General features: G+C 35.5%; 1 protein-coding gene across 13 annotated transcripts in view; it reads right to left on the reverse strand.

The window, feature by feature from the left end:
* CEP128 (centrosomal protein 128) overlaps window positions 1-26,680 on the reverse strand; it is a 559,633-nt gene that overhangs the window by 496,729 nt on the left and 36,224 nt on the right. For 9 of the 13 annotated variants that reach the window (XM_072623249.1, XM_072623247.1, XM_072623253.1 and 6 more), the window contains 4 exons: window positions 14,752-14,878; window positions 13,392-13,516; window positions 9,936-10,027; window positions 7,255-7,327 (listed from right to left, as the gene is read on the reverse strand). In XM_072623249.1, coding sequence (XP_072479350.1) covers window positions 7,255-7,327; window positions 9,936-10,027; window positions 13,392-13,516; window positions 14,752-14,878 — 417 coding nt within the window. The remainder of the gene's footprint in view (window positions 1-7,254; window positions 7,328-9,935; window positions 10,028-13,391; window positions 13,517-14,751; window positions 14,879-26,680) is intronic. The other 4 variants (XM_072623250.1, XM_072623251.1, XM_072623252.1 and 1 more) reach the window with 2 other exon arrangements.

The following is a 26,680-nucleotide window of genomic DNA, read 5'->3' on the forward strand; positions in this document are numbered from 1 at the left end:
AGGACACCCATGTTATCATTTCTTACTGGGCTGCTTCCCCAGATTTCATGATCTCCAAAAATTCATCATTCTACAAGATGAAATCTACAATGAAAACTCCCACTTCCTCAGTTTGTTTCCCACCCTGGCTGTAATGTGTTCATGGCATTTTTTTCCTAAGGAAGAAGGTTGTTAAGTAAATGAAACCAGAACAAATTTAAGTAACCACAAATTAGAATTAATGTGTATCCACACAAAAGTGGCTGTCACGCAATTCACAAACAAGACACTCACACCAAGTGCACCGAGCTTTTGTCTTCTGAGGATTTGTTTTTGCTAGTGGTGGTTGACAAATTTTTTAGAGTCTTTAGTTCATTTTTAAATTATCCCTCAAGAAATATCCATTATCTATAAAAAATGTTCGTATCAAATAACTGGAAACAAAATGGAGACTCATCAAATGGGCAGTGATTGAACAAATTTTGCCTTATGAATATAATGCTAATATTGTTAGCCCATAAGAGATAACTAACATGAAGGATTAAGAGAAATTCAGGAAAATGTGCATGATTTGATAAAGAATAATGTTACTCAAACACAGGTCTGACCACGTCACCCCCTGTTCAACAAACCCCAGAATCAAATATAAAATCCTTTGTTTGGCTTTTAAAAGCCTTCAAAACCTGACCCCTTCTTTTCCTTCTTGTTTCTACTTTGTGACTTCAGTTAAAATTCTATCTTCTGCAAGAAGCCTTTCCTGATTCCCATTAACGCTACCTCCATCCCTCTGAGATTTTCTAGATTTTATGCTTTATACACTTTGTGTGTAAATAGTTGCTTACATATTGTCTCCCCATTCAATCGTGAGTCCTTTAAGGACAGGCAGTGTTGCTTGTCTTTCCTCCTATCCCCAGCACTTAGTACAATGCCCAGTACATAATGGACAATTAATAAATACTTGCATTGAGAATAAGATGATGATTTATATCACTACAATAATTTAAAGGAAGACAAGGACTTCAGAACTCTGATCAATGTATCATGACTTCAAAAAACTGATGATGAAGGCTGCCTCCTGCTCCTTCACAAAGAAGTTAGTCTAAAGATATAAAATGAGGTGTATACTTTCACATGCGGTCGATGTATTGATATGTTTTGTTTAACTATATTTGTTTTTTACAATGAAGAAATAGAGATGCTGAAAAAGGGAAAAAAGGAAAAAAGGGAAGGAAGGGAAGAAGAAAAGGAGGGAGGAAGGGAGAGAGAAGGGGAAGGAGGGAGGGAGGAAGGGAGAAAGGAAGGACAGACATCAATAAAGAATTTTGAAAACAAAAAGAGATTCAGAAGGGGATTCAAACAGGACAGTTTTGTTACTATCTTGCTAAATTTAACATAATTTTAAAAAACTATAGAAAATCATAGTTCCAGATGCACCTTCTCTTTTGTTCTTGGTATAATTTTATGTTTGGGTTTTTTATGACTGAGCTAATAAAAAAAATTTTAAATAAATAGGGTAAGGATTCTGTTGAAGGAGAAGGATACTTATTTTGGTACTCCATTCTAAGCCTTAAATTCTTGAAATATTAGATCTGAATTATTGCATGGTTTTCTATAGCACAATGGAAATACTATGTGATACAGCCCTATTAGAAATATTTCAATACTTTGATACATCACTAATTCCATCAGTGTGAGGAGTCCCTCCCCTAGGACAATGTAGGCCTTCCTTCTTATCTTATATGATTTTTGTCTATATCCTTCCACAAATCCTTGACAGTAGATCTATCCAATGTTCTCAAGACCTTCCTCTAGGTCTTTAAATTTTTCATGAATACCAATTAAAAACCTAGGCTGTCCATCTGTTATATCCAGCTCTGGATGGATTACTGGCCCATCATCTTCTCTAATCATTATTCCCTTCTTACCCTCAAAACATCACCTGTAATAAGCTACAACCTACTTAAAACATACCATAAGTCTTTCCATTGCCCTCTGGGTCACTTACAATTTTGATTTGTCTAAGATTATACTGGGCATTACACTTTCCAGGTACATGTAACATCATTGAGAGAATACAACTCTAAATAAAACAGATAAAAATACAAAATAGTCCTCAGTCCCATGTATCAACCATGTCTTCAAAGTGTCAGAAGGAGGTAACACAAGGGACAAAGAATTACATAATTTTTAGATTGAATTTGATGTTTATTTTAACTAGACACTCAAATATGGGGAAAGCCTGTTCACAGCTAATCACAGAATTGAAAGATCTCAGTAATATTCTAATCAACCTATACTTGACTAAAATTACCTTTATAATATACTAAACAAGTGACCATACAACTTTCCACTTAACACCTTTAACTGAATAAAGCCTTCCCTTGTATTAAAACTAAAATTGCTTCCTGTCAATCCACACATTGTTCTTCATTCTGTCCTCTAGGGCCCAGAAGAGTAAAACTAATCCCAATTCCAAAAGACAATCTTTTAAATACTTGAAAAGCCATCAAGTCTCCTTAAGCCTCCTTTTCTGTGGTATAACCACTCCTCAGTAGCATGAGCTCAAGGCCTCACACCATCCTTGCAACCCTTCTCAGAATGCTCTCCAGCTGCTCAATGTCTTTACTAAAAGGTGAAGCCCAGAGGTGGCCTGAACAGGGGCAGAGTGAAGTCTTCTCAGTCCTCAAAGCCGTGTTTCACCTAATACAGACTTAATTCCCATTCGTTTTCCTGGCTGCTATAAGACATTGTTGACATACTCAGTTTGCAATCTATCAAAACCCTCAGATCTTTTTCAGATGAACTAATATATACAACTCCTCTATCTTATATCTGTGAAGGAGCTGGGTTTTTTTTAATATGAAAGTCAGATTTTACATTTCTCTCTATTAAATTTCATCCTAGCAGTCAGTCCAATATCCTGACCTGTCAAGATCATTTGGATTCTCAACTTCCCTGGTATATTAGCTATCTCTCCTAGGTTTCTGTCAACTACAAGCTGGATACACAATGACATCAATAAATTTATCTAAGTATTGATTAAGAAAAGGTTAACCAGCAAAGAGCCAAGTACAAAACCCCAAAGCATTCTACCTGAGGCTTCCATTCTAAATGATATTGAATTATTCATAACTAATCTTAAGGTTCATACATTCACCAAGTTCCAAATTTAATTAAGAATATTTCCATCTTTCCACATTTCTCCAATTTTTCCACAAGAAGAGTATGAAATCTTTATTACATGCTCTGTTAAAAATCTAAGAAGTAAATAATACCTATAGTGTCCACTTGATCTGTACAACGAATTACTCTCTAAATAAAAAAGGAAGGCCGATTAGCTTGGTTTGTTACCCTTGTTCTTTATTTTGGCATTGTTTGTAGAAGTCAACAAGCATTTATCAAGCGCTATGTGTCAGGCACGGTGCTAAGAGCTGGGAATACCAACAAACATTAAGACAGTTCCCACTTTCAAGGACCCTGTATTCTAATGGATTCTAACCCACTTAAATGAGATTGATCATAACCCCAAAAGATTCTGCCCTGAACATCCACAAAGAAAACCAAAAAATCTGTATTTTTCAGACTAATATGAAATTGAATGGCAGGAATATCTGTGCTTTTATTTATCAATAAAAAACATTTCCAACAGACAAGCAGAAAGATAGTCCTTGCTTTCAAGGATCTAAAATTCTAACGGGGGGCTAAAAACGAGGTACTGGAAGCAAGAGAGAAGCACGGGTTTTCCACAAGAGAGAATGGTAGAGATCTAAGTAAGGAAATTATTGATCAATGTTCAAAATGAAGTATAATTAAAAACAACATACGAGCAGCTCTATTTAAGACCATAAAACACAAGAAGCTATACGATAGGCCCCACTGGGAATAAAATTGTAATTATTATTTTAAGCTACTCAAAGAACTATTTCAGTTCCAAGAATATCAAAGACAAATCAAGATATTTAATTAAAAACTAATATTGTTCATACTATATACTACTTTAAATTTCACAAAGTTTTTTCCTCATGGCAACCAATGAAGTACAAATAAAACTGTCCTCATTTTACAGATGAAGAAACTGAGGTGCTGAAAGGTTATGTGACTTACCCATGATCACTTAGTATAGTAAACGTCTGAGGCAAGATTCAAACTAAGATCTCCTAACTCCAGGTTCAGTTTTCTTTCTATTATGTGATGCTAGCTTCCATCCATTAAATTACTTAATTTTTCTATTAAAATTCATTAATCAAGCAAACAAGCATTCAGTCCCTTAAGTTCTACAGCCCTTAATTTCATCGGCAATATGAAGCTGTTGGACTCAATGACCTCTGAGGTCCCTTCCAAGTTTATATTTATAATTCTAGAAGTGTATATAAAGTATGCACAAAAAAGATATCTGGTGATGTGGGATAAGGCAGAGCACAGCACGAATGGCTGGAGGGATCAGGACTTACCTTTACACAGAAGTTGGTGCAGCAGTTAAGTTTGGGAGAACAAGTCATAGGTGAGAGAGATGCATTCTAGACAAGGGAGATGGCCTTTGCAAGAGCAAAGAGACTGGAAAGGCACTGACAGGTGTGAGAAGCACTAAGAAGGCCAGAATGGAGAGACTACACCATGTGCAAAGAGGCAGGCTGGGGCCAGGTTGTAAAGGGTTTTAAATATCAAAAGAAGAAGTGCGCATCTGATACTAGAGGTATTAAAGGCCATTGGACATTATGGAGAAACATAGCTACAGGGTCAGACGTGTGTTTAGGAAAATCACTGGAGCAACAACGGAATGGAGTGAGAAGAGACTTGAGGCAGGGAAATCAATGAGGAGTCTACTGCAATAGTCTAAGCTAGAGGGGATGAGAGCCTGAGACAAGACTGCACAGATGGTGTGTGAGAGATGCTGAACAGACAGAAATGGCAAGATTTGGTAAACAAACGTATACTAGGTGAGTGAGGAGGAATAGGCAGTCACAAATGACACCAGGGTTAAGGACGGGATAACTGCAAGGATGGTAACAGCTTTACCAATAACTAAGTCTTTGACTACAACAATGGATTATTCTTAAAGTTTAAATGAGATACTTGGGCTGATGGAATTTAAACTATCCAATGAGTGTTCCACAAACAAGTAGTAAAAAATGGAGGATGCCTAACTCAGACAACTCCATGACATTTCAAATGTTACAGGGGTTGGCAAACTAGAGCCCAGAGGCCAAATCTAGGAGATGCCTCCTTTTGTAAAGACCTGGAGCTAAAAAGAGTCTAAACATTTGGCAAATATAATGGAACTTAAAAACGTAAAAACACTCTTAACTGGGCTATATAAAAACAAGCACCAGGCTGCATTTGGGTATAGTGTACTGACCCCTATTCTCAAATACTAACAGTGAGAAGCCTTTCATAAAATTTCCTTTTTCACTGCTCATTTTGTGAATTTCTGAAGAATGCTTAGGTCAGAAATGTTTAAAATGCGAAGACAGTGTCGCATTTAGTGCTTCTTCCTATAGCAGGGACCTATCAGCGTTATTAATTGGGAATAAAAGCTACAAATCTTTTCATATGGTTTTACAAACACCAAAACAAAGCAGCTAAACACATAAAAAGAGGGGTAGCTTCAAAGTTAGTGTCTAATGACATGCAGCTAACTAAAAACAAAGCAGGCAGCTTCTTTTATAGGATTAATCTTCAAAAGCAGCATTCTCTTTACTGGATTGTGCTCTAGCTTTTCAGCATGTTTATTCCTGAATTCTTAAGCAAAAATTTGCAGATATGACCATTTAAAAAAATATGTTACATATCCTGATGCTCTAATCTTCCCAACAACTTTATAACTCAATATTGAAATGACAAAATTCTTAAAGGCCTGCTAATGACTGATCCTTCTAGAAACAGTAGAGTTGATATTTGCATTTTCAATTTAAGGGGAGACCCTTCTAGAAGAAAACTCAAATAACACCGATTTTTGCTTTCACCCATGAATGCTCAAGCTTAATATGCACTTGTATTCCACTACACTGGGTAAAATCTAGGCAACTAATGAACTGAAATTTCCCCTGTGGTGTCAGAACTATAAAATATTGATTATTGATTACCACAAATAATTGTGTTCATTTAAAAAATCCTGTGTGTGGCACTGTGCCATATAGCCTAAGACCTTACTTCTAACAAGACACATAATTAAAAGGGCGACTAATGGTGTAGCAGCTAACATTTACGTAGTACTTAATGATCTGCAAAGTGTGTCATTTGATTCTCATAAAGAGCCTATAGTGAGGCACTATTATCATTCTTAGGATAATCATAAATGAGGAATTCAAAGAAGTGAAGGGACTTGCCCAGGATCATAGCTACTCAGTGTCCGAGGACAGAATGGAACCTGAGTCTTTCTGACTCCAATGTACTAAACCATGCTGCCTCCCCAGAAAGAACACTTGACTTAGGATCAGGAGAGCTATGAGTTCAAAATCTAGTTTAAACACCTAGTGGCCATGTGACACTGGACAGGTCAACTGATGGAATCAACAAGGATTTGTTTAATGCCTACTCTGTATAGGATACTATGCTAGGCAGTGAATGTGATGGCCAGGTAAGGATACAGACGGAGGAGGAAGTCTCCATAGATTGTGAAGTCTTCCAGATTTCCCTGCACTCATTGCCTTAAGCTTCATAGGAACTTTATATTCTCACATAAACGAAACTGATAATAACCTGAAAAGACTTTACTCTAACTGTCCACAATGAAGAAACCAAGTAGATGAAAAATCTACTTTTCAGACTAATGGTATGAGAAATTGAATGGCATGACTATAAGTACTTTAAATTATCATAGAAAAATATTTTCAACAGTCTTTCAAAGCATATTTCATTCAGTGACAAAAAGCATGATAAACAGGTGTAGCCTCTGAAAAACTAGTTAATTCAAATACTAAAACTGGATCTTCTTCACTGGTAACTTACTAACATGAAATATGAATACAGAACAGTACAATAGTTACAAAATCTCCTTACTGTCCTCAAATTGGAGTTAATAAATCACAGAACTAGAGGAGTTTGTTTTGTTTTTTCTTTCTCCACTGGAGCAAAAAAAGAAAATTTTCATTTGCTGAAAAATAAAATTTAATTCCAAAAAAAAAAAGTCACTGAACCAATATTAATAAGCCTTTGTAAATTTATATTAGGAGGACATGTTGTACTTCAATAACCTGTATTTAAGTTATGCACTGAAATGTAATCCTCCCTTTGTAACCCACTTCCAAAATAAGTTTCTAAATTAATAGTCCTTACTGTGTCTTGTCTCTGAGATTCATCAAGTCTCACAGATAATTCTTCCAAAGTCTTTTTAGTTTGAGCATCTGACCTTGAACACAAGAAAAAAAAATCTTAAGCTGCATATATAAAAAATAACTATACAGTTACTAAAATATACTTTTAGTGGTACAAATACCTTTCTCTTGTGCACTTTTAAGGCTAAGAAAAATGAATATTAGAATTTTAACTAACACTTCTCTAAGTCCTGTTTCTTATAATCAAGCTACAGTATTCAATTTTGGCACCAAACTCCATTAATAATCAAAGGTTAGTCATTAAATAAGAATTCAAATCCTCAAGCATGAAAAATAAAAATCTGAAATTTGTAACATTCTCAACAGGACAAGGACTTGGTGATGTAAACAAAGTCCAGCTGGAGACTAGATTTCAACTCACCCACAAAATTCATTCACTATGTTTCAAAAGAAATTTGTTCTTAAATTCAAGGCAAGATAAGGTTTCACTACTCAACAGATTTTTATAAATCATAAATGTTGATCCTACTACTCCCACAGCCAAGGGAATCATTTAAACAGGTCACTCAAATTATTCCTGAACCTCAGCTTATCTAACTACACATGTACAGTTGCTCAAATCAGATGTTCCTCAAATACTTCATGTTTATTATATTGTCATTTTTCTCTGAATATATTTAAAAGAACAACTATAAAAGAACATTCTAGGCCAAGAAAACATTATACTGGAATTCAAAGTCTTGATTCTGTTGTTTCTATCAAACTAGAAAGAGAAGTCAAGGGAGAAAATGAGTCATCTCTTTTAAGACCTTAGAAACTTAGAAAATGTAAAATGTTAGAGTGTTTTTTGTGAATTGTTTCCAGTCCCTTTTTATAATGCATATGTCTACATTTATACATATGGATATGTCAATAAACTAAGTCTCATTATTAAACTGTCTTCTTTCCCCATTTCAAAAAGAAAAAGACATTATAATACAGTTAAATAATAGTGCAATTCAGCACAGCTTGTTGGATAAAGAGCCAGCCTTGTGGTCAAGAAGCCTTGGGTTCCATTCTGTCCTGACACATCCTGGCTGTATGACCCTGAGCTACTCACTTAAACTCTCGGAACTCGGTAAGATTATAAATTACAGAATGACTGCCGATCTGACTTGGTACAAGGATATTCCTCACATGCACATGTGTGTATATGTGTGTTCTTATTGCACCTCACATATACCTTCCACATCCTGTCAATGTACCTTTGCACTAGAGGTCCCTCGTACCTGAAAGGCACTCCCTTCATTTCTCAGGAGCCCTCATTTTTTGTAAGGTTCGCTTCAAGAGACACTTGTTACATTATTAAAGTTTTGCCTCATTCCTTCTGTCCTCTAGCTGCTAGTGCCTTCCCTCCCTCCATCACCTTGAATCTATTTTGTATGTATAAATGGATACGCACATGTTTCCCCAGTTAGACTGTAAGATCCTTGAGGGCAAGGACAGCTTCATTCTTGTCTTTGTGTCCCCAACATCTAGCTTGGTACTTAGCATAGTACCTAGGTCAGAGGATGGTACTTAATAAAAGCTTACCAACTAATTGTTTACATGGTAAAATGTCTTTTTAAACATTGGGTAAATACTTCTGCTGAACTCCAATTGCAGTCATTCATTCATCAAACATTTATTAACTGCCTGTTATGTACAGAGTACTGTGCTAGATGCTTCAGCAGAAACAATATTTAGATAAGACACTGAACCTGCTCTCTTAAAATTTATACACTTAACGGTGCTTCTATGCACAGTTTAAGAAGCGTGCGCCCAGATAGACAACACACAAACCCTAATATACAATGTTAAAAGAATATTAGAATTTCAAAATTTATCAAATGAGTGAAACATGAGAAATGTCTTCATGACAGAAGTGGCTTCTGGGCTGGGCTCTAGTTGAAAAGGAACTCAAAAGTCAAAGATGGGGAGGGAGGACGCTCCGGGAAGAATGTAAATAAAAGGCAGAGAGATGAAACAGCACAGTTCACATTCAGGGAGCAAGATAATTTGGCTGAAGCTTAAAATGTATGGTAGGAAATAACACAAGTCTAGAAAGAAAGGGTTATGCTAGATTGTGAGGGTCTTGAAATTTAGCCCCAAAATAAACAAATAAATACATAATGAATGAATGAATAAATGAATGGACCTTACCCTATACTGCAACAGGGAATGACACTTTCAATTTATGAGCAAGGGAGTAACATGACTAAGCCTGTATATAAAGATCATTCCAAGTGTCTTGAGCTTTGTGTATTAATAAAACATGAATTACTACAATACTACAAAGAACCATGATTTCAGTGGAGTGGACAGTTATTGTTTATTATTTTACATATATGGTTATATATTCATTGGTTATTAAGCATAAGCAATGAACCTCTCTGTCCATCAACACAGATCATCATCTCTCTATGTCTTTGGGAGCTGATGTGGCTGAAAAATTCATCACCCTGCAGCCAATCTGCTGATCAATTTCTTCAAACTGAACCGGGCCAGTCCTCAGACAAAAGAAGTACTGCAATATACTAGGATGACTTGGTGGGAGAAAATAAGAGACTTCAAAAATCTGTGCACATATGTCAATCACGTTGTTTAGTTTATTTCTCCAAAAAGCCACATTTAAAATTAAAAGAAAATAAATTCTGCTTTTACCTGTTTCTTCTTGAAAGCTCTCTGTTGAGGTCATCTCCAAGGCGGGCCTGTTCATTACTGAGGTCTCGGAGGGACTGGTGCAATGAATGAAGCTGAAAAGTTAAAAAAAAATAACCCTAGTCAGTTTAGTTTCACCCATCCACATTCACCAAAGACAAGAATAAATTTTATATCATTTAATGATGCTTAAAGAAAATCATACTCATCTCCATGAAAGAATAAACTAAACTTCAACACTGCAAAGAAGAAATGAAACACTAAAAAACAGCTTTTAAAAAGTCACGTAGGGCAAGCAGCTGTTAATACAGCAGTCAAAAGTTTTTCTGCCTCAAAAGATGTTCCTTAGCCAATGTGAAATTATAATCATATTTGAAGCCTGGTTATTGGAACTTGCCATTTTTTAGATGCTATGGGACTATTCTGAGTCTAACTCCAGGTATGGATAGCAAGAAAGATGCTCTGAGCCTCCAATCCATGATGCCAGTAAGCCAGTGAGATGCTGGCATAAACTGCAAAAGATGATCTCATGGGAAGGGTGGGAGAGCGGCTATTCAGCCTGGGCTGAGGTAGGATTCTCCTGACTCAATTTCCCCACTGACACCTGGCAGACTTTAAGCCTGACTGAATACAAGTTCACAATCTACTCCTGCCTGGAACTGACATGAAGTTGGGGAGATATTGTATCCCTGCAATGTCCCTACTCTTAGTGGCAATTTCCTACAGTCAAAAGGTTTGTAAGCTTAATACCAGATCTATTAAATTATAGATTATTGGTAGGGGAACATCCAACGTTAAAGTCTAAAATTAAGCTATTAGGCATAGGACTTTAGACCAACAACAATAACTTAAGGTCCTTTAATTCTTAGTAATACTGTGGAGACAGTTAGGTCAAGAGCTTGTGAAGTTAGCAACATAAATATTATTTGTGTCTCAGTTGGTTAATGTTTAAAAAAAAAATTCTTTTGTGGTCTATATTGTAAATGCTTTAAAAAGATCGACCAAAAGTTTGAATTGTTTTATCTGTTATAAACTGTGTTAAAAATGAAAAATAAAATTAAAAAAAAAGTCATGTAGGGCAAGCAGCAGTTAAACAGCAGTCAAAAAAGTACTGAACAAAATGAACATGAAAATATTTTATTTTAAAAATGAACTCACAACTAAAATATTTTCATGCTTAACTTGAGCCATTACCATAGTTTTGCTACAAGAGTTACTTTCAACCTTAACAACAATTAAGAAGTCATTTCTTGACTTCTAAATCCTAAGGGTAGATTTAAGATAAAAAAAAGGGAAGCGAAAAGCAAAGCAGTCCAAAACTCACACAAATAGAACAGGGACCTTAGAGTTTATCTTTTGTAGCCTCCCTAATTTGTAGATGCAGAATGTGATACACAGAGTGCCTCAACCAAAGTCACACAGCAAATCAGTGGCAGAAACAAGACTCAAACCCCAATCTTTTGATGTTTTTTTTTTCTACTACACTATAATGCTGGAGAGGGAACGAGCCAAACACTTGCATTTTTCCCATGGTAATATAAAAATATAATTCTATACTGTTCAAATGTATAAACAGTCATCCCTCAACATTGTATGGGATTATACATTCACAGTTTTGGTTATTCCCAGGTTAGCCACTGACAATTAAATAGGAATTTTTGCTGATTTGAAAACTGCAGATGACACTCATATGTTAACAAAACTTGCTGGTGCACTGGACAGAGCACCAGTGCAGTAATCAGGAGGACCTGAGTTTAAATCTCACCTCGGACACTTGACACTCACTAGCTGTGTGACCTTGGGCAAGTCACTTAACCCCAATTGCCTCATCCTGGGTCATCTCCAGTCATCTTGATGAAAATCTGTTCACTAGATTCAGATGGCTCTCACTCAAAAAAACAGAGCCAAGTGCAAGTCATGTCATTATTTCTCTGATGGCATGGTCTTTGGCAATGAAGGATGAACACACACATAAAAAATTATCATCCTGTTATATCAGTAGTTTTTTTCAGTTGTGTCAGACTCTTCATGACCCACTTGGAGTTTTCTTAACAAAGATACTGCAGCGGTTTGCCATTTCTTTCTCCACCTCATTTTACAGATGAGGAAACTGAGGCAAACAGGGTTAAGTGACCTGTTAAGGGTCACCAAACTAGTGTCCGAGGCTACATTTGAACTCAGAAATACAAATATTCCTCACTCCAGGCCCAGCACTCTAATTCACTGTGCCACCTAGTTGCCCTGTGCATAAATACCACGTATTATCCATCTATTTGATCATTTACTACCATAAGAATAAACACATCAATTTTTTATAAGCAATTTTGCTAAAAGTTTCAGTTCCCAGACTCATTCATGTGATTTTCTCCCACAGTGATCTTTGTGTACTTGAGTTTTTTGTAGAAGGAAATCTGTGAAGCACTGCTGAAGCTACATCTGTGGCTGCCAAGACTGCACAGTGTGCAGGATACTAATCTCTTTCATGCAGAAATCGTAGCTTTTTTATGAATGCAGTGTGTTGCTTTGTGTGTTAAATATAAGAATTATTAAAAATAAAGGTTTGGGGTGGGGCCAAGATATGTTGTTTTTCACATTCATGGGGGTCCTATACCACTAACTGCTGCAAATGTCAAGGGATGATGACTGTATGTACGTGGGTATGAGTAAGTATACGTGTATTGTGTGTGTACACATATATGTATGAATATATGCATATTATGCATATATACATTATAAATTTCATTCTAATATAGTAGAAAACTTTTAAAACACTATGTAGTGTAGTAACAATTCCTAGGAGCAGCTTTGTAATGTCATTTGTTCTATTGCTTACTGGATCCTGTAGTTTTTAACACCAAACACCTGAAGCTAAGCAGCTTGAGATAAATTCATAGCCAAGACTCATAAGATTCTAAAGACAAAGATCTCAAAAAGACAGATTACAGCCTCTGCCTTGCCTTTTTTTTAATTTAATTAATTTAGCTACAAAGAGAAACACTAAAGAATCTTAAATTTAATGTAAAGACTGAAAGAGGCTCAAAGAGGTCTTATAAAAAAATATAGGTATCTCACTTTCTGTAAATAGTCAGCCTCTCCATCCCTACTTGAATTCAGAACATAGAAAAGACCTCACCAATGTCTCCACTGATTCAAAACTCAAGGGAAAAAAACAGAAAATTTAAATGAGTAAAATGTAAAAGAAAATAACTTTCTCACAATGATAAATCAATGTACAGCAACTCAGTTGGAATTATATGAGATGGGGAGAAAACAATAGATCCAACAGAATTTACCTCCAAGTATCAGATAGAAAACACAATATCTACAGACAGAAAATCAAGGTATGGTCAAGAGAATAAAGTCATCTAAGATTAAACCCAAATAAATTCCAACTTTTAATTATTTGTGTTGAGGTAAAAGGAAATACTGGGACAGAGATTACTCCCTAGTACACAATACCTGGGCCAAATCATCTGGCTCATCAAGAAACCGGACACAAGCCGATCTAGACCTGTGTAGTCTAGAACCCTGTGGTTCTCTGGAATCCCTGAGTGGTGAGGAAGGCCGGAAATGGTGATGGTTATCTTTACAATTGAAAAGAAAAATAAAGAGAAAAATAAAGCAACATGAACACAAACACCCAAAAATTTAATCTGCATATACGTAGACATACAGAAACACAGAGATGAATCATGCATGCTTACACTCCTAACCAAGTACTAGTTATATTCCAATTTTAACATTCTCCTAATAAAATAGTAGCACTCTACAAGATAACTTGCAATTTTGTTCTGAAAAGACAAAAGTCAAAGATAGGTACTTCAGAATTAGAGTTAGTCACTGGAGTAAAGCTTGTTTTCTTTTAAATTTTGTAGAAAATGATACAAATTAAAACTGAAGTGAAATTATTTGTATGTTTCTTTGAAATATGATTTACAAGTAGTCCACAAATAATTCATTAGCCAAATTAAAACCACAGACACTGATACCAATTGGCTGTCTTTACCAAGAAAATAATAAAAACAACAATAATAGTAGAAGAGACTTGAAAAAATAACCAATGAAAGTCATCGCCCACAGCAAGGCAGTGGCCCAAGTAAAATCACAATTTAAAATCTGACCCGACTCCATTGCCTAGGTGGAGGCTGCTAGGATTTGTTTGCATTCTTGTTCTAACACTGAAAAGCAGCAATGACTTCATTAGGAAGTGATGGATGACCTCCACTTCGTAAGGCACCTCTACTCATGAAAGACAGATAACTACAGTCTTCACTTGAAGCTCAAGGTAGTGTAAAAGAAAATGTTTAAAGAACAATTATAGGCATACTAAACCATAAGTGTGTGAGTATATTTATACATACATGTATATGTATATATGTGTGTATGTATGTATATGGAAAGTTGCTAAAAGTCACCTCTAACAATCTAATTTCCCTGCTTTCTACCATGCTGGGAGAAAAGATGCCATATCCAAAAAAGTCTTCCAGCTCTAGCTTCTGGCCTATGTGGGGCTTGGGCCATCTTCTTTGGGAGGAGGGGGATGAGGAGTGACAATTATATTTCTAGTTCTACAAGGTATAATTCTGTGCAGTCTGTGGATTGTAACAATTATATTCACAGAATTATGATAGCCCCGATTTAATACATTTAATACACAATGCACTGCAAAAAAAAAAAAACCCTAGACCTCTCAACAACAGTATCATCTGATATGTGGTCTGTACCATTTTTATGTGATCATACTCCGAAAGAGAGCTTTCCTTGACTTAAAACAATATTAAATTTTAACCTGAATTTTTAGAACTTCTGAAATTTTTACCTGTTACACTGGGGCCATCCAGGTCACTTACATACAAACTTGAAAGAGAAGCACTTCTTACTCCAGAGTTTCTGAATAAACGTTGACTCCTTAATTGCCCTATTGATTGCTCCAAAGTCTCTCTTAACTGCATTAAAGAATAAACTTGGTTTTATTCCTCTTTAAATAACTTTCCAACAACAAAAGAGTAGAATAGACAAGATGGAGGTTTAATTAGCTTCTTGTAAAGCATCTTACTCCTTGGGAAAATTTGAACCACCAAAAAAAATTTTCAAATAAATATTATACTATGAAAATAAAATAACTAATAGAAAAGTCTTAAAAACTAATGCCAGCTTGTTGAAAATAAATTGGTAAATATTATTAGAGAATACTAAAGATTGGTCCTTTCCGATTTACTCTATCCCTCCACCACCCCCTCATAAAAATTTATACCTTTCTTTTACCATATTTAGGATTCTCATTTCTGATAAATTAAAAAATTCAAAAAGAAAGGCACTGATTTTTTTAAACTAGACATTAAAAAGAATCAACTGTGATGATAATACTAAGAAAATTAATTTACACTTTTAATACTATACCAATCAAATTACCAAATAGACATTTGATAAAATAATAACAAAATGTTAACTGGAAAAACAAAAGATAACAAGAGAAATGATGAAAAGTAAGAATGAAGGAAAAATCACATTTTCAGGCCCCAAACTATAGTATAAAAGAGTAGTCATCAAAACCATATGGTACTGATTTAAAAATAAAGAGAAAGGTCAATGGAACACAAAAGATAAGGGAGAATTAGAAACAACAGCACTCAATAACCCAGTATTTGAAAAAGCAGAAAGCCTAAATTAATCTGGAAAAAAACTCTTTATTTGATTTTTTAAAAACTAGTAGGAAAAACTAGGAAGCAATCTAGTGGAAACTAAGCTTAGATCCACAGCTTACACGATATTCCATAATACATTCTAAATGGATACTTGACATTAATATTTAAGATCATAGTATAAAAAATTAGAAGAGAAAGAAATTATATATCTCTCATAGCTATGGGAAGTAGGTGCATGCTTGACCAAACAAGATATAAAGGCAATAACAAAAGACAAAATCGACTTTGATTATAGAAAACTGAAAAGCTTCTGCAATGACACAATTAATGTACCAAGGATAAGAAGAGAAGTACTCAAATGGGGAAAAAATTCTCATTTCTCAGGCCAGGATTTGGTATCCACGATATACATGTATATTCATATACACACAAATACATATACACACACATATATACATAGATACATATCATATATACATAGATATATTATACATATATTCAACCCCTTTTTGCTACTCACACAACTTAATTCAGGCCCTTATCACCCATCACCTAGATTACTGCCACAGCCTAATTGGTCTCAGCCTCAAATGTCTCCTTACTCTGAAATCTCCTCCAAACTACTGTCCAAGTGATCTTCCTTAAGCACAGAGCTGAGCAAATCAGTGCACTAGCCAATAAACTCCAGTGGCTCTTTACAATTTCTAATATAAACTTCCCACTTTAGCTTTCACAGTGCTTCACAGCCTGGCCCTAATCTGTCTTTCTAGTACTGTTATATGTTACTCCCCATCCTGAAGTCAGATTCCGTCAAAGCGGCTGTCTCTGCTTCTGACCTAAATAGAATACTCCATCAGCAATATCTGTGAAGATGCAGTTCAAGTATCACCTTCTGCACAAAGCCTTTCCTGATCCTTTCCAAATCCTAGGACCTTCCCTCTCAAACTGCCTGTGCTTAAGTGCTTTGATTTAGTCCTGTTATATAGTTTTTCTGAATAAGCTTACAGATGTACTTATTTTCTTCACTGAAATAACGTAAAGACCTTGAAATACGAAGGACCGTTTCATTCTTTGTACTTTCATTTACAGTTCCTGGCACATAGTAGGCTCTTAACGACTGTTTACTGGTTGACTGAATGAAACACTATGCATTTACAAAAAAAATTCTCAGAAAATAATATTGTTACAACACTAATAACCACCCCTAAAAAATTAAGGAAAGAAAAAAAATTGAGTAGATGAGGAGGTACAAAGATGGAGACTTTTATGGGAATTCTAAAGGAATTCCTATGTGGTTTCAGATCACTTAGGGTTAGATGATTCTCTTTCATGTTAAATGCAATACAAAAACTTAAGGTTTTCCATTTTTTCCTAATACAACTTTTATGCTCATTTATGATATTCAAGGGTTGAGGGAGGATTTGCTTGGTGAGGGTTTTTTGTGTTACTGGGTTTTTGTTTTTTGTGGATTTTTTTGCTTTGGCATTGAAAACCCTTTATATGCTAGTCTTACCCTACCTTTTGAGTCTTCTTACACCTTACTTTCCATCACGTTCTCTCTGATCCAGTGACACTAGCCTCCTTGCTTGTGTCACTGAACAACATACTCCATCTCTTTCTTCTGGGCATTTTCTTTGGCTGTTCCCCATGCGTGGAATGCTCTTCCTCTTCATCTCTGCTACCTGACTTCCTTAAAATCCCAACTGAAGTCCCTATCTTCTACAAGAAATCTTTCCCAATCACTTTTAGTTCTAGTTCCTTCCCACTTTTATTTCCTAGTTATCCTGTATATTGCTTGTTTATACACATTTATTTGCTTTTTATCTCCCCTATTCAATTGTGTTTTTGTACACCCAACACTTAATACAGTGCCTGGGAAATAGTAGGTCCTTAATGTTTATTGACTGACTGGCTCACAACATTTCCCCTTTCCCTCCTATTTTCCTATTGAATAATATGTATTTCTGTACCCAACTGTGTGTGTATCCTTCCTTATTCTGACTAGTTCAGACAACAGTGAAATTCAAATGTCAGCTACCCTCGTAGCTACCCCCCTCTCCTCTTTATCTATATATAGCTCTACCTTCATATCCTATGTCATATAGTTTTTCCTAAGATTTCTTTCCCTATCCCACACCCCCTTCCCAATGTACTCCTCTTTCCTTATCTTTCCATTCTTTTCTCAAGATCTTCAAGGCATAACAGAACTACGTCTACGTTCTGTTTAACTGAACTCCCTCTATGACTCTTGATGATAGGACTCAGAGGGGACACACATGCATGATTTTACCATATTTAAATGTAAGCAGTTGTATTAGCAAGGACCCCGGCATACACAGGAAGACCTGCTGTACAGGTTCTTAGATCTGCATTTCTAAAAGGAAAGCAACTTTTGAAGGGTCAACAATCAAACACATATACCAACAGAGAAAATACAAGCAGAGAAATAAAAACTGACAGGGCTTCCAAATATCTGACCATAAGCAATACATACATCACAGATCAATAGACATCCAACTGTCTGACCACTACATACATACATAGTTAACTGAGAGAGAAGCACCCACATCTGGCTTTTCAAAGCCAGGGGGCTCCTTAGCAGCTACCCAGAGTCTAGTCTGGCCAAACAAATGCTTCCAATGAGTAAATCCCAAAGTAAAACCTCACCTCAGAGTATTTACACACTTTTCAAACCCAGAGGGCACGATCCTCTCATCCAGTGCCTCAGTAGAAATTAACAAAAGGTACTGAGGCCTATTAATGGGCAGAGAAGATCTTTAACTCTTCCCCCCACTCACCATTAACCTTACATTAACATTACAGCAGTTTATCCTTCTTTAATCCTTTGTCATTGTTCATTTATGTTTACTTTTTTATGCTTCCCTTCAAAGCCTATTTTCTCTACTGAATGTAAAAGTTAATCTGACAAATGATTTTAGAAGAAATTGATTGTAAAGTTAATTTTATAGACAATATTTTTACTCCTTGCCATTTACTTTTCTTTCACTTTAAAACTAAGGAAAAAATCCCACAATGCTAACCTTTCACGAAATCAAACAACAATGAAAGATTATGATTTCTAGCACATTCTTGCCCAGCATCTGTTGCTAAAATGCAGTAAACAGTGGTTGTTGCTATTTAATTTACTAAAAAAATCAGAAACTCCTGTTGCTGTGTGTAAAACTCCATCCATGTGGTGGTACGTAGAAATAAAAATATACAATCACTTTCCCTGAATTTAGTAATTTCTTTACTCATAGCTAGATTTTCAAGTGAGTTTTACCTTCTTTTTAGGGAAATCCATAAATCCTAGTTTTAGGTATATCACACAAAATTTATATTCATATATGTTTTAAGATGATTCAAAAATACCTCCACAAAAGACTTTTTAATAGTCATTAAACAAGAAGAAATATGTTAAGTAGAAAATGTGGTTAACAACAAAGCACTTCATTAGAGGAGAGTCAGAAAACACACAAGCATTGCTAATTAAATCGTCCAACTCAAAAAAACAACCTAAGCATATTTTGTTTTATTTGTCAAATTAAACATGTACTTTAAAGTGAAATATGTTTTGGGGGCATCTAGGTGGCACAGCAGATAGAGTACAGAGCCTGGAATCAGGAAGACTTAGCTTCCTTAGTTCAAATCTGGTCTCAGACACTAAATATCAGTGTGACCCTTGGCAAGTCACTTAACCTTATCTGCCTAAATTCCTCATCTGTAAAATAAGCTAAAAAAGGAAATGGCAAACCATTTCAGTATTTTTGCCAAGAAAACCCCAAATGGGCTCATGAAGAGTCAGACACAATTAAAATATGAGTGAACAGCAATGTTCTGGAACCAAGATGGAAGCAAAACAGGAAGAAGTACGGTGAGCTACTCTCTTCCCCAAAATTCTGCAAGTAGATCTAGAAAATGCACCAGGCTGAATTCTGAATAAAAAAATCCAGGGAGAAAAAGAAATCACAGTGATCCATTTTTGTCAGCCCAGGTCATTATAAAAAGAAAAACAGAACCATCTACAGACATTGGGTATGGGTTCTGGCCAGCAGTGGCTATAAAGGGCATTCCAGCACAGCTCCAGATCTACCCTAAACTTGTGTAGGGTGCAGAAAGAGACGCCCATTGGCAGCTTTCTTGCTCAAAGAGTAAAGAGAGGACCTGCACCTAGGGGTGGCATTGCTACATAACAAGTGGTAGGTTCAAGACCCTAGGCTGTGTTACTCAGCCAGGAGACAGCTTAGGAGCAAGCAGCAGGGTGTGGCTTGGACCCAAAGTGCAGAGTGAGGTCTCAAGTTCCAGTCTGAAGACCGCAAAGGAAGAACCAGAGTTCTATCAGCTTTCCAGCTGGCTGACAGTGGCTGTGTGCAGCAGCAGGCTATTAAAACTCCAAATGGGCAAGCCCACAAGTCTATTGCTCAGACCCACACCCTGAGGTCAGTAACTACAGAACTTAGTCCGAAAGGGCAGTAATCATACTCTGTCCTAAATTAGACCATGATGAGAGCAATGGAAGTTTGTAGGTCACCTAACTAGGCTGTCCCTGAGATGCTGGAATAATATAATATTATTATTAAATGCCCAAGACAGCAGCAATAGGAGCAGCCCACTCACTTCCTCCAGAAGTACATGTGGCCTAGCCCTAATATCAAGTTAGAAGTCAAGAAGTAAGGTAGAAGAAGAAGAAATGAAAAAAGTATCCCATCTCAAAAAGCTATTATAGTGACAGGGACACATTCAAGACAAAACCAGAAGAGGGAATTGCTCCAAAATATCTTACAGCAAAGTTGCAGAGAAAAACATGAGCCTGGGCACAAATTCGACTATAAATAACCAAAGAAATGAAGTAAGACTTTAAAAATAATAGTTTCAATTTTTTATTATTAATTTATTTGATTTTACAAATATATAAGAGCTCTAGAGGGGGAAAAATGGAAAAGTAATGAGAGCTATGGAAGAAAGAATGGAAGGGAAATATTAGCTTGGCACAAGAAGTACAAACTTTGTCTAAGCAACAAACTCCTCAAAAAAATTAAAATATAAATGAAAAATAAGCTATCTCATAGAAAAAAAAAAAACCTGACCTGAAAAACAAATTGAAGAGGAAAAAAATTTAAGAATCATTGTACTCTCTGAAGGCCATACCTCCCTCCCCCCCAAAAAAAGAGCCTAGATATCTTATTTCAAAAAATCCTAAAACTCCAAGACCTCTTAAAACAAAAGGGCAAAGTAGAAATTGAAAAAAATCCACTGGTTACTTCCTGAAAAAAGCCCCAAAATGAAAACTCCCAAGATTATTACATCTAAAAATCCAAGCCTTCTAGGTCAAAGAAAGAAATGTGGCAAGCAGTCAAAAAATAGGAACTCAAGTACCTAAGGGCACATTTAGGATCACACATGATCCTAAAGCCACTACTCTAAAAGGAATGGAGAGCTGAAATACAATAATCCAGAAGGCAAAGGGCGTAAGCTTTACAACCAAGAATGACTTACTCAGGAAAACTGGGTATAATCTTACAAGGAGAAAAAATGGATCTTAAATGAAATAAAGGGTTTCCAAAGATTCCTGATGAAAAGTCCAGAGCTACATAGAAACTTTTTAGTTCTAAGAAGAGTTAAGAGAAACATAAAAAGCTCTTTTTGCAATGATGAAAAATTAGGGAATGGCTGAACAAGTTATGGAATATAAGAAATGATGAAGAAGATGGTTTCAGAAAAAACTTGGAAGACTTACATGAACTGATGTGGAGTACCATGAACGGCACTGTGAGAACAATTTACGCATTGACTAGTATGGTCTGCTTTCAAAGACTTAGGACACTGATCAACAAAATGACTAGAGGACTTAAAATGCTATCCACTTTCTGACAGAATGGAATACCCAGTGCAGAATGAGACATATTAGATATTAGAGAGACACATGGGTACATATGTATAGAAAAACATACATGTATATACATATATACACAGATGCAAACCACAAATATGTGCATGTGTGTGCATAAAGACATGTTTTCCTTGATCATCTGTATTTGTAACAAGGGTTTGTTTTTTGATGAATAGAAAGAATGAAATAAAATAAAATTTAATTTTGAAAAGTGAAATTTGCTCTAAAATTAAAAAATTAAGATGCTACAGCTACCACTTATAATCATATGGTAATACATAACAACATTTAATAAAGAGGTAAAAGGTCAATGAATTAAATACAAAATTCTATAAAACAGGCCTCTAGATTTAGGTTGACAACAACTTCTATGGACTTAGAGAATGTCAAGCAAGTAAGGAGAGCTGGGCGGTATAGTTGGCAGAGTGTCAGACCTAGAGCCAGGATGACCACAGTTCAATTTAGGCCTCAGATATTAGTTTTGTGACCCTACGCAAATCACCTAACCTCCTTCTGCCTCTGTTTCTTCATCTGTTAAATGGGAACAACAGCAGCCAACTCACAGAACTGTTGTGAGCATTCAAACAAGGCAGTACTTGTAAAGTACTTTGCAGCCCTTAAAGTGCCGAAAGTATGAGTTATTATTTTTAAATGAACTCAAAAACTGATAGATGCACTTTCAAAGGTATTTTTTACTATTAAGAAATCATTAACAAAACAAACTTTTAATTTGATTAATATTTCTTACCCATAATGTTTTTATTACCTATAATGACTATGCACAACGGAGATGCTCAGTTTTAGAACAAATGGTAATACTGTCCTATAAAGACACTATATACTTCACCTAGACTACAAAAGTGATTATTCACTATCCCAGATAATTATCATTGTAGGGTATCACCAAAAATATACTTTGCCACAAAGCCCATTACATAAAAAGAAACATCTGGATTATACAGTTTAACATTAAATATTCTTTCAAAGTTTTTACACCAGATGGCACCATGCAGCTGCTCAAAATGGAAATTCTAATGATGGTATTTAATTAGAAGCAAAGTAATGTATTAAGACAGTTCTCAAGAGTTTTATTTCATATTACAATATTTTGGTCAATTTTTGTCTTTAAAATTGACTAAATCAAGTATAGTACGTTTTTTACACTCAAAACTTTCACAACAAATTTCCTTTGCAAAATAAAGTTTAATTTAATTTTTATATTTATAATGTTGCTTTCTTAAGGACATTCAGTTTTGCACCATTAGCAAAAGAATATACACTGTTCTTTTTATTGACAGTTGAAGCCAATTTTTAATGTTCTTAAAAACATACTAATCAATTCATTAAGTTCAAGTTAAATTATTTACAGACTCAAATCACTTAGCATTACAGCATTAGCAGAAACAATTTAATTACTATTCCTTAACCACATGATATTTAATAGCTATATAACTATCCATTAAAGGTACAATTAAAATGCTTGAAATAAAAACTTTCCCTCATACACTGACACTAGAAGTCTGAAATGTTTCTCGGCAAAGAAATTCACAGCAAGGCCATCAGTACAGAATTTCTTTACCATCAGTTTGTAGCCAAAAGCTATCTGAAGCAAGAATTCTGGCTTCCCAAAATCACAACAACTAATTAATCATTCCATGAAAGTGTCATAATGTTAGTTACCCAGATGGTCCCCTCTGTGCTACAAAGAACTGACAACTAGAACAAAGAAACATTGCTTATTCCAAGTCTAATTCAAGATATTCCCCTAATTGTATAGTTGTAATTCTTTTTCGCCCTGACCTAATCAGAGTCCTAGCTCTGCATCTGAAACTGCATGATCAAAGAAGATTCAGAGCCAACATGGAGGGGGAAAAACAATTTTCCAGTCCAAGACTCAGAAGGTAGGCAAGAAAGATCTGTCTCACTTGAGTGAGAGTGGAATGCAGTCCAGCACAGGTTATGGCCCCACAAGCAAACAAAAGGCCTAGGGGGCAACTGAATCAGCAGGGCAGCTTCTAGAGCTCTCAGCCCACAGAGGAAGGCTCCAGAGATGATAAGGGTCCTTCTGACACCTGGTCAGAAGGAGGTTAGAGGGGAACCTTTGTTGGCACTGGGAGTAGGACTCTGTTGTGTTGACCATATGTGATTCCAGGTCACAGTACCAAGGCCAGGAACAGCACTGGCAGGGGCAGAGGCCCTGGACACAGTTCCATGGTAGAAGAGAGTGCTTGTGGTTGCTTTATAGAATGTTATTACAACAGGCAAGATCAAGATACAAACCCAGAAGACAAAGTCAAAGCAGCTACATTTAAAGCCCTTTCCCACTCCCTTTCTTCCTCCAACCACTTGTCAGTGGTTGTCTCATGTACAAAAAAAATTACTGAAAAAGTTCAAAAAGGATTTTAAAAACCAAATAAATGAGGAAGAGGTAAAATTGGAAAAAGAATTTTTTTTAAAAAGTCAACAGCTTGGTAAAGGAAGTACAAAAGATACTGAAGAAAATAACACCTTAAAAAACACGATAAACCAAATGATAAAAAGAGGCGCAAAAATTCACCAAAGAGAAAAACTCCTTAAAAAGCAGAATTGGCCAAATCAAAAAACATACAAAAATTCACTGAAAGAGAATTCCTTAAATAGCAGAATTAGACAAATTGGGGGGGGGGGAGGGGAAGAGTACAAAATCTTACTAAAGAAAAGAACTCCTTAAAAAGTAGAACCGGAAATGGAAGCTAATGACTTCATGAGACATCAAGAAACCATAAATTGAAATCAAAAGAATAGAAGAAAATGTGAAATATCTCACTGGAAAAAATAACTACCTGAAAAATAGAGAGATAACATTAAGATATTACTAGATTAACTGAAAGCCATGATCAATAAAAGAATTAGACATCACCTTTCAAGAAATTATCAAGAAAAACTGCCCTGATATCATAAAACCAGAGGGCAAAACAGAAATTGAAAGAATTCACCAGTCACCTAAAAGATCCTAAAATGAAAACTCCCCAGGAATATTATAGCCAAATTCCAAAGCTCCAAGGTTAAGGAGAAAATATTTCAAGCAGTCAAAAAGAAACCATTCACATACTATAAAGCCACAATCAGGATCATACAAGATTAGAAGCTAACCCATTAAAGAAGCAGGGGGCTTGGAATATAATATTCTGGAAGGCAAAGGAACTAGGATTATAAGCAAGAATTGCCTACCCAGCAAAACTGAGTATAATCCTTGAAAGGGTAGGGGAGTTGGTGGCAGGGAGGGAGAGTAGAGGAAGGGAATGAATATTTAATGAAATGAAAAAATATTCAAAATATTCAAGAGCTGAATAGAAATTTTACATTCAAACACAAGATTCAAGAGAATTATAAAAGGTAAACAGAAAAGAGAAATTATAAAGCATTCAATAAAGTTAAACTGCTTACATTCCTATATGGGAAGATGATACTTGTAACTCCTAAGAACTTTATCATAATTAAGGCAGTTAGAAGGAATATATGTTGACAGAGGGTACAGGTATGAGCTGACTATGATGGGATGATGTCAAAAAAACAAAATGAAGGTGTGAGAAAAAGGGATGCACTTGGAGGGGATGGAAGAAGTAGAATAGGGCAAATTATCTCACACTAAAAAAGGCAAAAGAGATTTAACAGTGGAAGGGAAGATGGGGGAGGGAGCTGGCAGGCAACACTTGAACATTGCTCTTGCTGGATTTGGCTCAAAGAAGGAATAACATACACACTCAGTTGGGTACAGAAATCTATCTTACCCTACAGGGAAACAGGAAAGGAGGGGGAGAAAAGAAGGCTGGGGCTGATGGAGGGGAGAGAGTATTGGAACAGGCAGTGGAGAGAAGCAAAACACATTTGGGGAAGGGCAGGGTGAAAGAAGAGAGAGAAAAAGGTAATTGGGGATAAAAACAGGATGGAGGGAAATACACGGTAATAAAACCAGTGAGTGTAAGATGGAAGTGGATAGAAGAATGGACTAAAAACCAGGACGTTATAATATGTTGTTTACAAAAACACACTGAAGAAAAGAGATATACACAGAGTAAAAAGGTAAGGGGCTGACACAGAATCTACTATGCTTCAACTGAAGTAAAAAAGCAGGAGTAGCAATCCTGACCTCAGACAAAGCAAAAGCAAAAACAGATGCAACTGAAAGAGATGAGCAGGGAAATTACATTTTTCTAAAAGATTCCACAGACAATGAAGTAATGGCAATACTAAACATATATGCACCAAATGGCATAGTATCCAAATTTTAAAGGAAAAGTTAAATGAGTTACAGGAAGAAACAGACAGTAAAGCTATATGAATGTAGGACCTCAACTTCTCCCTCTCAGAACTAGACAAATCTAACCAAAAAAATAAAAAAGAAAGAAGTTAAGGAGAAGATAAAACTTTAGAAAAGTTAGATATGATATACCTCTGGAAAAAAGTGAATGGAAATAGAAAGGAATATACCCTTTTCTCAGTAAAACATAACACCTATACAAAAACTGACCATGTATTAAGGCATAAAATAACCTTACAACCAAATGCAGAAAAGCTGAAATATTAAATGCACCCTTTTCAGACCACAGTTCAATAAAAATTATATTTAAAAGGGGCTGGGAAACATAGATTAAAAATTAATTGGAAACTAAATAATCTAATCCTAAAGAATGAGTGGATCAAAGAAAAAATCATAGAAACAATAAATAATTTCATTAAAGAGACTGACAACAACAAAATTATACAAAAATTTATGAGATACAGCCAAGCAGTACTTAAGGGAAAATTTTGTCTCAAATGCTTATATCAATAAAATAGAGAAAGAATAAATTAATGAATTGGGCATGCAACTAAAAAAAAAAACAGAAAAAGAACAAATTTAAAATTCCCAATTAAATACCAAATTGAAAATTCTGAAAATCAAAGGAGAGAGGAATAAGATTGAAAGTAAGAAAAACATTGAACTGATATGTAAAACTAGGAGCTGGTTTTGTGGGTAAAAATAGCTAAACAATTGGGTAATTTTATTTTTTAAAAGAGAAGAAAACCAAATTACCAGTATCAAAAGTGAAAAGGGTGAATTCACCACCAATGAAGAGGAACAATTATTAGAAGCTATTTTGCTCAATTAAATATCTAATAATCTAAGTGAAGTAAATGAATAATTATAAAAATATAAATTGCCCAGATTAAGAGAATATTTAAATAACCTT

This window comes from Notamacropus eugenii, chromosome 7 (genome assembly GCF_028372415.1).
Source record: "Notamacropus eugenii isolate mMacEug1 chromosome 7, mMacEug1.pri_v2, whole genome shotgun sequence".
Classification (NCBI taxonomy): domain Eukaryota; kingdom Metazoa; phylum Chordata; class Mammalia; order Diprotodontia; family Macropodidae; genus Notamacropus; species Notamacropus eugenii.